Raw genomic sequence first — 14143 nt, 5'->3', positions numbered from 1 at the left:
AGGGACAGATTGATCTTCTGAGAACGTATGGTGAATGGACTGCTGAGGACTGGGCAAAGTCATATTCTCAGATGAAGCCTCTTTCCGATTGTTTGGGGCATCTGGAAAAAGGCTTGTCCGGAGAAGAAAAGGTGAGCGCCACCATCAGTCCTGTGTCATGCCAACAGTAAAGTATCCTGAGACCATTCATGTGTGGGGTTGCTTCTCATCCAAGGGAGTAGGCTGACTCACAATTTTACCCAAAAACACAGCCATTAATAAGGAATGGTACCAAAACACCCTCCAACAGCAACTTCTTCCAACAATCCAACAACAGTTTGGTGAAGAACAATGCATTTTCCAGCACGATGGAGCACCGTGCCATAAGGCAAAATGATAACTAAGTGGCTCGGGGACCAAAATGTTGAAATTTTGGGTCCATGGTCTGAAAACTCCCCAGATCTTAATCCCATTGAGAACTTGTGGTCAATCCTCAAGAGGTGGGTGGACAAACAAAAACTCACTAATTCTGACAAACTCCAAGAAGTGATTATGTAAGAATGGGTTGCTATCAGTCAGGATTTGGCCCAGAAGTTGATTGAGAGTATGCCCAGTCGATTTGCAGAGGTCCTGAAAAAGAAGGGCCAACACTGCAAATACTGACTCTTTGCATAAATGTCATGTAATTGTCGATAAAAGCCTTTGAAACGTATGAAGTGCTTGTACTTATATTTTAGTACATCACAGAAACAACTAAAACAAAGATCTAAAAGCAGTTTAGCAGCAAACTAATATTTGTGTCATTCTCAAAACTTTTGGCCATGACTGTACATTCTAAAACATACTGATTTTTTTTTTCAGAACTATAAAACACAACGCATCTTAGTAGATAATTAAGTAACAACAACAGTCTGTTTGGTTTTTTAAGGCATGAAGGTCAGATGTTCTGGAATAGTTCTTAAAAAAATAGTTCTGGAAAAGAACAAGCAAGACCAAAACTTACCTTTGCTGCAGAAGAGAAGTTAATTTAGAGTTACCAGCCTCTCCATATCAACTGTAGCACACGCATCTCAATATCAACTTCAAATTGCATATTTTGGACTCCTTTAGCATTGTTGATGAAGTAGAAAGAAATGAAAATCAGGAAAGACCATGGAATTAGAAGGTGTGTCCAACCTTTTGCCTGGAATGCTATATATTTTTTTCGTGAAAATTTAAAACTTTTCTGTGTGTGTTTACTCTCTGTTCTCCGTAGGCTATGAATATAGTAACGTCGGTGCTGCTGCTGTACTGTACTGAAGAGGAGGCATTCTGGTTACTGGTGGCTTTGTGTGAACGGATGCTGCCTGATTATTACAACACCAGAGTTGTAGGTCAGTCAGTACCTCACACCCACAAAAGATTACATTAGTGGTGATGTTTTGGAGAATTTTTTTGGACACGCCTGTGGTTCTCCTGGGGTCAGACATCTACTGACCTATACTATACTAAAATATTCAGTATAGGTTATGCAAAAAATATTTTTGGTGTAGGTGTTCATATATCTGTGGATTTCTCTACTACATGGTCAGACATGTAGACATCTGTCCAATCCTACTCATATGTCCTTATTCCCTTTGCTGTTATAATAACCTTCACTCTTCTGGGTCACTAGATTTTGGAGCATGGTGGTTTGGATTTGTTTATTCATCCACCAGACTGAATTTGTACATTCAGTCAGGCACTCATGTCTCTGTTTCAGTTCATCCCAGAAGTGTAGGGTTGAGGTCTGTCTTCTTTTCTTTAGAACAATAGCAAGTTCTTTCATACCAACCTTGTTAATCATTTCTTTGTGCGTCGAGCTAACTTTTTGTACAATGGCATTGACATTTTGAAGCAGGTTTTAGTTTCAGTAAATGAAATCATCAAGCCACAGCATGCAAAGACATTGCACACAATTACATTCTTTAACTTTGTGGCAACAGTTTGGGGAAGAACCACACGTGAGTGTTATGGTCAGGTGTTTACACAGTTTTGGCGATCTAGTGTATATATATATATATATATATATAACTTTTCAGGAGCTCTGGTGGATCAGGGTGTGTTCGAGGAGCTGACACGGGAGTGTTTGCCGCTGCTGTATGAGCACATGCAGGAGCTCGGCGTGATCTCCACCATCTCCCTGTCCTGGTTTCTTACACTTTTTTTGTCAGTCATGCCGTTCGACAGTGCTGTGTTACTGGTGGATTGCTTCTTCTACGAGGGAATCAAAGTCATCTTTCAGGTGAGAATGTTCAGAGCAGATCATAATATAAAAAAAAAATATTCTGCAGGTTTCCAGATGCACAGCTGTTGATTTATCATGTAAGATCTGCTTTCAAAGTGGGACATCCTCAAAAAGTGTTTAACTTTACATCTTCTAAAAGTTATATATAAACATGAGCAAATATTGCATTTCACTTTACAGTCTCATTACTAGAGTTTGACAGCCTGACAAAGGTTCCCCAGCCTTAGCGTTGCACGAGTCAGTTTACCTTTTGTATCTGTCCCAAGCTGTAATAGGAATGAGCAGGGTTACATCAAGGAAGGCATCGGGTGCAAAATTTTTGCCAAATTAAATATGTGGATCAGATGATCTGCTGTAGCAACGCTTAATGAGAGCAGCTGAAACAGGAATAACAACCCCTAATTTTCTTTATTTAAGATGGCGAGTTTGATTAAAGATCGACACAGACCAAACAAAGTTCTCAAAATTTATCTAACATCTGCAAGAATGTATGTTAAAATGAAAATTAAAAAATTTAAATAAGGTCACTATAGCAAATACAGCATGGTGTATAAACATTAAAATAATTGAACACAGACAAGGCTGATCCTGTCTACCTGCCCATCTTTGGCAGACACTGATATAGACTGATGAATATCAGCAGTCACGTGACAGAGTGTCATACCAAACATGATGTGGGACGTCCAAACAAGTGGGGGGAGAAAACGGATCTTTAAACTCTCTAATGAGACTTGCTTTTGCTTTACACACGCACTGCACACACACATATATAGACACAAAATAAAATGTTTTACACACACATGGTTAGTGTTATAGTAAACAACACACACGCGCATGGATGTTGATTATACCAGTAAGAGATGCGCACTAAGACCCAGCAGGGGAGGCGATTACCCACAATACCAGAGCTCAAGAGAGAGAAAAAACGTTGGCTCAGTTGTGATCACGTGACGCTCAGGGTCAAAACAAGAAGCACATGTGTGATACATGACACTCGGTACTCGTAAACCAGACTTGACTTGGTTAAAATGTATTAAAAGTCTTTGCTCGTCTTGCGGAACACTTGCAATCCAAGGTTTTACTGTATACAAGTTTTCAATTGTAAATTTTAAAAGTAGTGCCCTGTGTTTCTTTGCACTTCAGGTATCATTGGCTGTGTTACATGCTAACATGGAGAAGTTGTTAAACTGCACAGATGAAGGAGAGGCTATGACCATACTTGGAAGGTCAGTCTGGGGTTGAATTTGTTTTTACATACTGTAGCACTGTAAGGTCAAACATAATACCAAATACCGATGAGCTTATCGGTGTAGTGCATACGATGGCCAAAAACTGTAAGTTTTCCCTCAGGTATCTGGATAATGTTGTGAACAAACAGACAGTGTCTCCACCCATCCCCCACCTGCATGCCCTGTTAACCAGTGGAGACGAGCCGCCACCGGAGATTGATGTATTTGATCTCATTAAGACGTCATATGAGGTGAGAAAAAGAAACTGGTCCACATAAAATGAGACTTATGAATGTTTAATCCATTCGCAACAGTCTAAATAAATAATATATTTTTCAGTTTTATCTTTGCTTTATTATTTTGGTGTTTTTATTTTTCCTTTCGTGTAGAAGTTTGGAAGCTTGCGTGCTGATGTCATTGAGCAGATGAGGTTCAAACAGAGGTTAAAAGTCATCCAGTCTTTAGAGGATACAGCTAAGAGGAGTGTGGTGAGTGTTTTGTTTAAATCCTCCTCCAAAAAAAAAAAAAAAGTGTTTGTGTGTGTGTTGTAAGACTGCTCTTGTGTGCATGCAGGTGAGGGCCATCATGACCGACTCAGCCTTTAGTATTGAAGAGCTGGAAGAGCTGTATGTCCTGTTCAAGGTATGAACAGCTTGTATGTGTGAAAACCACTGTTATATACTTTGACTGTGGAGGAAGTACACTAACCAGACACTTCATTACCAGACACCTGTTCAACTGCTCTTAACGCAAATATTTAATCAGCCCAATGCATGGCAGAAACTCATTAAAGGTGTGTAGACAGGGTCAAGATGATCTGCTGAATTCAAACCGAGCATCAGAATGGGCAGGAAAGGTTTATTAAGTGACATTGTACATGGCATGGTTTTGGTGCCATGGTGTTTAGAGAATGGTCTAAAAAATGGAAAATATCCAGTGAGTGGCAGTTCTCTGGGTGAAAATGCCTAGTTCATGCCAGAAGTCAGAGGAGAATGGTCAGACTGGTTGGGGATGATAGAAAGGCAACAAGAAAAAACTATATCGGAAAATTAAAAAAAAATAAATAAATTTTGCCTGGTCCGAGTAGTTTGGGCCAGAATTTGGTGTGAACAACATAAAAATAAAATCATTTCAAACTGTTTTTTTAAACCCTGTAATAGCTAGGGGTACCAAATGTACAGAACATGTAGAATATATGCTCATTGCTTACTCTTGCAACACTTGCACATTCATTCTTTGGGTGCAACACAATGCAAAAACAAACATGTACAAGTCAAAAACTTAAGATAACATCCACATTAAACTTCAGAATAAAGCAAAAATGTGCTCTCTGAGAATTTAACTGTTGCATGGATCCGGGTATGAGCTGGTCTGAGTATTTCAAAAACTGCTCATTTCCTGAGATTTTCACACCCCATGTGTGTTATGAGTTGACAGAATGGTGTGAAAAACACAAAAAATGTTGAATAAGTGACTGTTTTCTGGGTGCAAATGCCTTGTAGAAAGATGCCGGAGGAACTTTTCTCCGCCACAAAGAACAATATAAAATAATAAAACATATAAGCACATTTATACTTAAATACCAAAATCTTGAGTGGTTGTAACTAATAAAGGCATTGTATTAATCTTTTTTGCCACGGTACTTGCTTGCTTAAACGATTGGGTCCAATATCTCTCTCTGTTTCTTCTCCAGGCCAAACACATTATGAGCTGTTATTGGGGTGCGAGTAGCTCTGCTGCAGAGCGTCATGACCCGAGTTTGCCCTATCTCGAGCAGTACCGGATCGACTGTGGCCAGTTCATTCAGCTTTTCTCTGCTTTGGCCCCTTGGAGCTGCGGCATGCACACTTCTACACTCGCTGCCCGCTTATTTCGTGTCCTTGACCGCAACAAAGACTCCCTCATCAACTTTAAAGAGTTTGTCACAGGCCTGAGTAAGTGCAGGACTCCCTCATCATATTAATATTTAACAATATTAACACCATTGTTAGAATCTGTGACTGCTTTCACTTCCTGTATATGTTAGACTAAGCAATGAGGTTTGATATATAGTGTAAAGTCTGCTCAGTATATCAAATTCAAATGTTAAAAAAAACAACTGGCATGCCAACTCAAAACCCAGCATGTTAACGTATAATAACCAACTAGTTAGCAGTTCATTTCTTACAGTAGCTGTTAATAATTCTTTCTTAACTCTGACTGTGGTGACCTAATATTTTTTCAGCCCAGCAGGAAGACTCAGCTTGACCACATGAACCAAGTCATGTCTACTTTTTTACTGGTGAAGCAATGCATGTGTTTATGATCTCTTTCAGGTGGGATGTATCATGGCGATATGACTGAGAAACTGAAGCTGCTTTATAAATTACACATGCCTCCAGGTACTGACACTCGCACTCACACAGCAAAACATTACGGCTTGACTGAGCTGCCAGCTGGAGGCACTGTCATTATTAAAGCTGTTTGTTTATTCACACTCTTAAGTGCTATGTGACCACCCTCTCACAAACACAGATACATGATTTTTAGAAGGTCTGCTGAAGCCGGAAAGTGTGTGTGCGCATCTGTGTGTGTGAGAGCAGTGTTCACACATTTTTTCAGCCTTTCGTAGCTGTACAGGAAATGGTTGTGCATGCCGAAAAAGTGTGTTCACTGCTGTCAGCACACATCTCTTCTGCTTTTATCCTACTTGTGTGACAGTGATGCCTTTCGAGTTGCTTCTTTTAAAAGGTACAACCACCTGTTTTTCTGAGAGCAGGACTCTGACTTGTACAGCATACTTCAACACAGAAACAGCTGAAGTTCCTGAAAATAAACAAGAAGCAGACAAACCCACAAACATTGTACATTGTCTGTGTGTGTGTAGGGATGGATAAATGGGTGGATGGATTGGGTGTGTGCATGTGCGTTTGTGTTTAATGGTCTAAAATTGCTACTGACTGTCACTCTTCCTGCAGCTTTGTGCCCAGAAGAGGCAGAGTCTGCACTTGAGGCCACTCACTTCTTTACTGATGATGACACACCACAGGGTAACACTTACCTACATATACACGCATACATAACACGACATATATACACATATATTGCCCTTGTGAAACCGTGACCATCTCCTCATATCTTGTAGGTAGTGACAACTTGTTTTTGTGAATAGGAACACATACTTTTTTGTAATATTTTTTTAATTAAATTAATTTTATTTTAACTTTCAACACATATGGCTGGCCTCTTTTGAGTCTGACCGACATAAAATTTTTTGCAAAACAAAAAGCGCCACAGTGGCCTCATTATCATGAGGTGATTGCAATTTTACTACTATATATAACATGAGATGTCAAAATGATGTAAAATAACTATGCATCGTTGTGTTAGTAGGCAGTTATATATGAGCATGGTAAAGCTATTTTTCATTTTACCCTGAAGTTAGATCTGTCTATTATTAAAAAAAATATATCCACAGTGAGTAGAGTATTTAATCACCTTGATTTTTGTAAGTTCTCTTACTTGGAAATCACTGAGGGGTCTACAATTTTCAGCATAGGTGCATTTCCTCTGTGAGAGACAGAATCTAAAAAGAAAAATCTGGAAATCACACTGTATGATTTTTTTTTTTAAACAATTTATTTGTGAATTACTGTGTCAGATAAATATTTGATCACTTGCTTATCAGCCAGATTTCTGACCCTCAAAGACCTGTTATTTTGCTTTTAATTAGTCCAGCTACACTCTGCTCATGATTCTAAATTAGTAGCACCTGTTTGAGGTCGTTAGCTGTCATAAAGACACCTGTGCACCCCACAATCAGCCAAAGTCTAAGTAGATAAATGGGGTATCAATGATGCTAAGAATGGTGAAGAATCAGCACAGAACTACACCGGAGGAGCTGGTCAATGCTGTGAAGAGTGCTGGGACCATCGTTTCCAAGGCTACTATCAGTAATACACTAAGACGTCATGGTTTAAAATTTTGCATCGCACAGAAGGTTCCCCTGCATAAATCAGCCCATGTCCAGGCCCGTCTGAAGTTTGCCAGGGATCATCTGGATGATCCAGAGGAGTCTTGGGAGAAAGTCCTGTGGTCAGATGAGACCAAAGTAGAACTTTTTAGTCTTAACTCCATTTGCTGTGTTTGGAGGAAGAAAAATGATGAGTATTATCCCCATAATACCATACCTACAGTTAAGCATCTGGCCGAAAGCATCATGCTCTGGAGGTGTTTTTCTGCACAGGGGACAGGACGACTGCACTGTATTAAGGAGAGGATGAACAGGGCTATGTTTTGTGACATATTTGGCAAAGGAGTGGCTCCATAAGAAGCTTATGGACTATTTAAAAGCAAAATAACTGGTCTTTGAGGGTCAGAAATCTGGCTGATAAGCAAGTGATCAAATACTTATTTAACACAGTCATTCACAAATAAATTGTTAAAAAATCATACAATGTGATTTCCAGATTTTTCTTTTTCTGTCTCTTACAGTGGAAATGTACCTATGCTGAAAATTGTAGACCCCTCCATGATTTTGAAGTAAGAGAATTGCAAAATCACAGGGTGATTAAATACTTATTGACCTCACTGTATATACTGAATATAATATATCCTTAGAAATATTTAATTGTTAAATAAATAGTAAAAATCACTATATTGGCTTTAGATCTATTTATGCATTCATTATACACCAATCAGCCATAACAACATTAGAACTATTAACTACCTAGGTTTTAAATTCCTAGGTTTCTGGGGCTCTGGGGCAGCTTTGGGACGTGACTCTTATGGGGTGAGGTCTCCGTGGATCAGATTTATTTTTCAGTGCATCCATTGGTGCTTGATCGGATTGAGATTAGGCTTTTGGGCATAATTGAGCCTTGGGTGTCCATGATGCCCGATGATGTCACCAGTTCACTGGTGTATAATTGAGTCAATGTTAATGTGTTGTTTTATGGTTGATGGGTGTATCCTAAGATTACATACTTGTATACTTGTACTAATCCTGCATGTACACCTGTATGAGTCAGTCCAATTCTGCTAACCAGTAGAATTGTGATGAGTGTTAATCTCTGGAAATTGCTGTTTTAATCTCACCTGCTTTGTGGCTTTGCTTATTGCTTTTTTTTAATGCATTTCTCCCTCTCATCTTTTCTTGATGTCTGTCTTACTCATACTCCATCATCTGTTCTCTCTTTCTTCTTTCTTGTATAACCTTTCCAGATCCTCCCTCCTTGTCTCATCTAGACTTCCTGGTCCAGGAAGTCACCTCAGGTTTGTGTCTGTAATCTCACAAGCAAAAATGCTGAGCATGATCTTGAATTTATTTGTTTTTTAGATTAAGACTTTGCTGACAAGCACATGTAATTGTTATCTAAAATGCAATTTCCTGCTTTCTTTTCTTTCTTATCACACTATCATAAAAATTTCTAATTAAACAGGCATCCAGCTTTGGTACCATCTTCCTTTACCATCTGTCATGATAAAACATACCTAGCTGAAGTTATTATAACCAAGCTTTTGATTGCTTTTTTTGTTATTTCATTATTACTATTTTCTGCTACAGGTGAGGAAGCTAAGGAGATAGCTGATGCAGGAGTAGATCCTGAAGACAAGAAAGGTAGCAATGCTAACTTGCTAACTTTTATGCAGTTTGTCAATAATAGTGTTTTGATTGTAGATTGTAATTTTACATTCACAGTATTTAATAACTCAGAGCTATACCCTGGGGCATGAATAGTTAAAGCTTTTCTTTTTTTTTAAGAATTTAACTAGTGCCCCTGCATATTGAAAGTCATACCCTGAGCCAGTATCACTCATTTAAAATGGTAACCATAACTTGTTAGCCATTAACAGTAAATTTAGCTATCACACTTCTTCTTCTTTTTTTTTTTAGAGGATAAAGTAAAGGACTATAAGTATTACTTGAGAATGTGGGCTAAGGAAAGGGAACCCAAGAAGGAGACTATTAAGGACCTGCCGAGAATGAACCAGGTAAAGTCAGTCACTTGGTATGTTTACTTCTCCAGAGTACACCGATAGCTGCACAAACCACTAAACCACTGAACGTGAAGGAAGTGGATAAAATTTCCTGCCACAAATACTTTTACCTTGTAGAAGTCAGTATTTGTTTTTGTTCTGCAGTGTGCACATAGTGTTGTGCTTCTTTAAGCTGCCTGTAGTGTTGACTGCTCTGCTTGTTGAATTAGAAAAAAAAAAAAAAAACTAAGCAAGTTTTAGCTTAGTTTTAGTTACTTTACTTTGTTCACTTGTGGGCAAAAGTTTTTTTCTCCCCTCCCCTTCTCCTCCTGTTAGGTGTCTGTTTAATGTTAATGCAAAGGTATATTAAGTATACTTAAGAACCACAATGTATGTCCAAATGTATGTGGACACCTGGACATTACACCGATATATGCTTGTTGAATATCAGATTTGAATATAATTTCCAGTAATATGGTGATAATGGTCAGGTGTCCACCACACTATACGCTTGGCAAATGATGGAAAATGCTCTGTTTTGGTTTCAGGAGCAGTTTATCGAGCTGTGCAAGACCCTCTATAATATGTTCAGTGAGGACCCTCTGGAACAGGAGCTCTATCATGCCATTGCTACAGTTGCCAGCTTATTACTGCGCATTGGAGAAGTGGGCAAAAAGTTTACCAACAACGGTAGTAAGAAGTCTGATGCACAGGCTCAGGCAGGAGGAGAGATTCCAGCAAAAGAGGACAGTTTTGGTGAGGCTGGCTGTGGACAGTCCCCGGTGTCAAAGGCCCTGGAAGAGGCCCAACTAGAGACTCTGCCTCCTCCAGCCAATGGGTCGGACGAAGATGCGAAGGACGACACGTCCATTTCATCCTATTCTGTGGTCAGCGCCGGTTCTTTGCAGTGTGAAGACATTGCAGATGATACAGTTCTGATTGGAAGTGCACTGGGTGGTGCTGGAAGTGGGAGTGGCAGTAGGCGTGGCAGTGCGCCGGATGGTGATTGGTCAATATCTTTTGAGCAAGTGCTTGCATCGTTGCTGACCGAACCGCCTCTGGTAAACTACTTTGAGAAGAAGCATGATATCAGGTTCAAGATGGCTATCTGTAGGTCTCAGAGGGCTGTAGAAAGACAGATCAGTTCATCCAGCGACCATGAGCTAACCCAGCTCTCCACTTGAGGTTTAATCAAATGGGTGCCTGGTGTAATGAAGGCACACTTGCTATTAATTCAGAGATCTGACTCTAATTTATCACTAGTGTATTTATGCTCACCCTCTCGTTCTCACCACTTTTGGAGTGTACAGCACAGCCTATACATCTGCACTTTTGCTCATGTGGCCTTTGTCCTTCCAGGTTGAACAGATGAGCACTGTTTGTCTGCTGTTTGCATGTCACCTGATGGTTTGCTAGCCAGTGTTTCAAGTTTTACGTAGACCAACATTTAGTTTATTTTGCATTATTGTTTACCTCTGACTAGGCTATGTGGCATTGTACCAGTTGTTCGAGTTGTAGCCTGGCCTTATCTGCACCTGCATATTCCTCAATGTTGAGTCTTTTATAAGAATAATTATGAATTTAGTTAGCATGAAAAAAAATCGACCAGCACACTATCTTGTTCAGATTTGAAATAGGAATAGTAAGCTTTACTTCATATCTTACATAGCCTAAAATTGTCAAAGGTAGTCTTGCACTAAATGTCATATTCAGGATGATGATTTAAAATAAGAAGTGTCCTTTGTCAGAAAAGGATTTGCTGAAATCCACTTATTACACCCCGTCCTTTTTTTGTAAAAAGTTGTTACACTACATATTTTTCTGTAGAATATTTTTCTGTTTATTTTAAAGTGTCTCACCACATTACTAAAAGGGACAACAAAAAGTTTAGCTAACTTGCTTGGTGGAAAACCAGGGGTTCAACAGCCACATTATTATTATAATTATTATTATTATTATTATTATTATAACAGACTTCTAAGAACTTATACATTAGGATCGATATCCCAGCTTTTATTTAAGCTATACTAAATCTTTAGTTTTGATATTCTTAACACATTAATATTCATGCAAGTACAATCAATAATGACTAAATATTATTATTATTATTATTATTAACTGAAGTACCTAAAATGATTATCTTTCCACCAGGAAAATCTAATCTATAGTTATCCATCAGCCCCTTAATTAGTAGAGTTATTAAAGTGATGGTATCTCTGGCATTTGCTTTCCAGATATGCAGCAATTCTCTTAAGCACTAGCTAATAGTTATATTTTTTTGCTAAGAGCTAAATATTATCTTGTAAAATATACAAAATATTTTATTGATGAATATAATTGTAACAATATAATTTTTGCTCTCTCCACAACAGTCCATAGCTTATTTAACAAAATAAATAGGTTTACAATGGCTACACTGCAGTTTTATATGCCAAAAAGTTGGACTTTATTTCATATATTAGTTCTTGAAAATTATACTTTATTCTAGTGTTTAAACCCCCTGAACCTCCTATAATTCAGGCAAACAAATACATTCCCGATGTACAGTAGAAATTAGAATCAAATTTTAGAAATAGCAGTGTCCACTTCCCTGTTTTGTTTGTTTAGTGTATGTCACTTTGGAAGCCTGATGTCCTGAAAATTTCAACCTCTACTTGTTTTAATTTCTGACTGTTCATGTGCAAAAAGATTTCTCATTTCCTAACATTTTATGTTCTGCCAGTCATCTGGGACTGCTTTATTTTAATCTAACCCTTTGTTTAGTTATTTAGTCTTGCTGCATATCTATTCCTCAGGTACTGAGGTTTAACAGGCAGGTTGGGAAGAAAAATTATAAGAATTCTTGCATGGTACAAGACCAAATGATGCTGGCCGTATTCTGTCAATACTAAGATCTTTAAAATGTCTCAAAAGGCAGTAGGAGGTAAGATTGTGTTTCATTATTTCAGGGAACTAGGAGATGGGAAAACACCTGCTATAATTTGAATAAGTAATGCTATAATTTCTGTTTGCAGATTTATATAATTTATAAATCTGTACATAATCAATCCGCTAAAACACTGTAATTATAAGCATGTGTAAATGTACAGTCCGGCCAGATCACTACTGTAAAACATTTACTATTCCGTTGCTGTTCACGTGAACTTTATTGTAAATGGCTTTCAATAACATGAATTGATGTTTAGCTGTGAAAGTTTGGGGGAAAAGCTTGTTTATTTGCTCGCCCTTGATTTCAGACAGGTTATTTTAATTTAATAATATAATATATATTATATCTAGTAATATTTCTGTCAAAGTAAAACATCCATCCATCTTCAACCGCTTATCCGAAGTTGGGTTGTAGGGTTAGCAGTTCCAGCTGAAAACCCCAAACTTTCCTTTCCCTGGCCACCGCAACCAACTCTGACAGGGGGATCCTGAGGCATTCCCAGGCCAGTGTGGAGATCTAATCTCCCCAGCTAGTCCTTGGCCTGTGTCGTGGCCTCCTTCCAGCTGAATGTGCCAAGAGCGCCTTCCTGGAAGAGCGTCCTGGTGGCATCCTGACGCCCAAACCACCTCAATTGACTTCTTTCCGCGCAGAGGAGCAGCACTTCTACTCCAAGTTTCGGATTAATGACTAAGCTTCTCATCCTAGTACCCTCCAGTTACCCTCACTTGTATCTGGTATCTTGTCCCTTTGGTCATAAACCAATGCTCATACCTATTGGTGAGGGTAGGAACAAAGATCCACAGTAGAGTGAGAGCCTTTGGCTTAACTCTTTTCGCCACAACGGTGCAAAAAATTTAAAGCAGCTCCACCCCTGCCCCAACATCTCCTCACTTGTAAACAAGACCCCAAAATATTTGGCCTTTTTCACTCGGGGTAATGACTTAATCCCTACCTGGAGTAGATGATCCATTGGTTTCCTTTTTTTAACCATGGCCACAAATTTAGGGTGCTGATGCTCATCACCTCCATTTTACACTTGGCTGTAAATCAATCCAGTGATTGATCTAGCAGTCCCTTGGTGCCGCCCAAAAGTCCTTCTTCATGGCTTCTCCAAACTTCTCCCACACCCGTTGCTTTACCTCTGCTACAGCTTTGGCTGTAGCTGCCGCCCTTTGTTGAGGCACCCAGGACCGTAGCTCACAGCCGTAGCTTCAGCAATAGAAGCTTAGCACGCTCCCGACAACTAACCCAAGTTGGCCTTCGGCCTTTACTGTCATCAACCTAGCAGCGCACATGACCCCAGCATTCCTCTCTTCTCTGCTCTATCCATGGGATGGGGAGGATGGGTATTCATGTTGCTTTTTTGAGCTCTGCCTGGCTCGCCAAAGTGGCAGACCCAGCCACCAGGCGCTCGCCGACGGGCCCTTTGTCCAGGCCTGGCTCCAGTCAAGGGCCCTGGGCTTCCTCCAGGCAGGGTCAGCTCTTTCCCTCCTCTCTTTTTCATGGGGTCTGATTTAACCCATTCATAGTCTGATCCCTTGCCTGAGACCAATCTGCCTTTGAAGGCTCTACCAGGAGCACACAGCTCCCCAGCTTATAAGGGAACGCAAACCTTTCAACCTTGATAAAGTGATGGTTTCCGTAGAGGAACCAAAGTGATATTAACAGTATTTAATCCATACTACTAGCTCATTTAAAATGTTTTTAAAATTTGTCATCATTGATCAGTACTGTATTATACTGTGTAATAAATAAACAAGTTATGTGAAACTTTGTGTTTGT

The 14143-nt window shown here is 39.3% G+C and overlaps 1 protein-coding gene across 2 annotated transcripts in view; it reads left to right on the top strand.

Annotated features, from left to right (window-relative positions):
• LOC128506141 (TBC1 domain family member 9B) overlaps positions 1 to 14125 on the top strand; it is a 28700-nt gene extending 14575 nt beyond the window's left edge. Inside the window, exons 12-24 of one of the 2 annotated variants that reach the window (XM_053476451.1) lie at positions 1235 to 1352; positions 2040 to 2242; positions 3389 to 3471; positions 3596 to 3725; positions 3864 to 3962; positions 4048 to 4116; positions 5168 to 5408; positions 5790 to 5855; positions 6432 to 6503; positions 8677 to 8727; positions 9020 to 9073; positions 9350 to 9447; positions 9981 to 14125. In XM_053476451.1, the coding sequence (XP_053332426.1) occupies positions 1235 to 1352; positions 2040 to 2242; positions 3389 to 3471; positions 3596 to 3725; positions 3864 to 3962; positions 4048 to 4116; positions 5168 to 5408; positions 5790 to 5855; positions 6432 to 6503; positions 8677 to 8727; positions 9020 to 9073; positions 9350 to 9447; positions 9981 to 10616 (1920 nt within the window). In that variant the 3' untranslated portion in view covers positions 10617 to 14125. The remainder of the gene's footprint in view (positions 1 to 1234; positions 1353 to 2039; positions 2243 to 3388; positions 3472 to 3595; positions 3726 to 3863; positions 3963 to 4047; positions 4117 to 5167; positions 5409 to 5789; positions 5856 to 6431; positions 6504 to 8676; positions 8728 to 9019; positions 9074 to 9349; positions 9448 to 9980) is intronic. The other variant, XM_053476460.1, reaches the window with a different exon arrangement.
• Positions 14126 to 14143: the final 18 nt, after the last annotated feature.

The sequence above is a fragment of the Clarias gariepinus genome, chromosome 2 (genome assembly GCF_024256425.1).
Source record: "Clarias gariepinus isolate MV-2021 ecotype Netherlands chromosome 2, CGAR_prim_01v2, whole genome shotgun sequence".
In the NCBI taxonomy this organism is placed as follows: domain Eukaryota; kingdom Metazoa; phylum Chordata; class Actinopteri; order Siluriformes; family Clariidae; genus Clarias; species Clarias gariepinus.
Note: the sequence above shows the minus strand (reverse complement) of the source record. Positions and strands in the feature narration are given on the sequence as shown.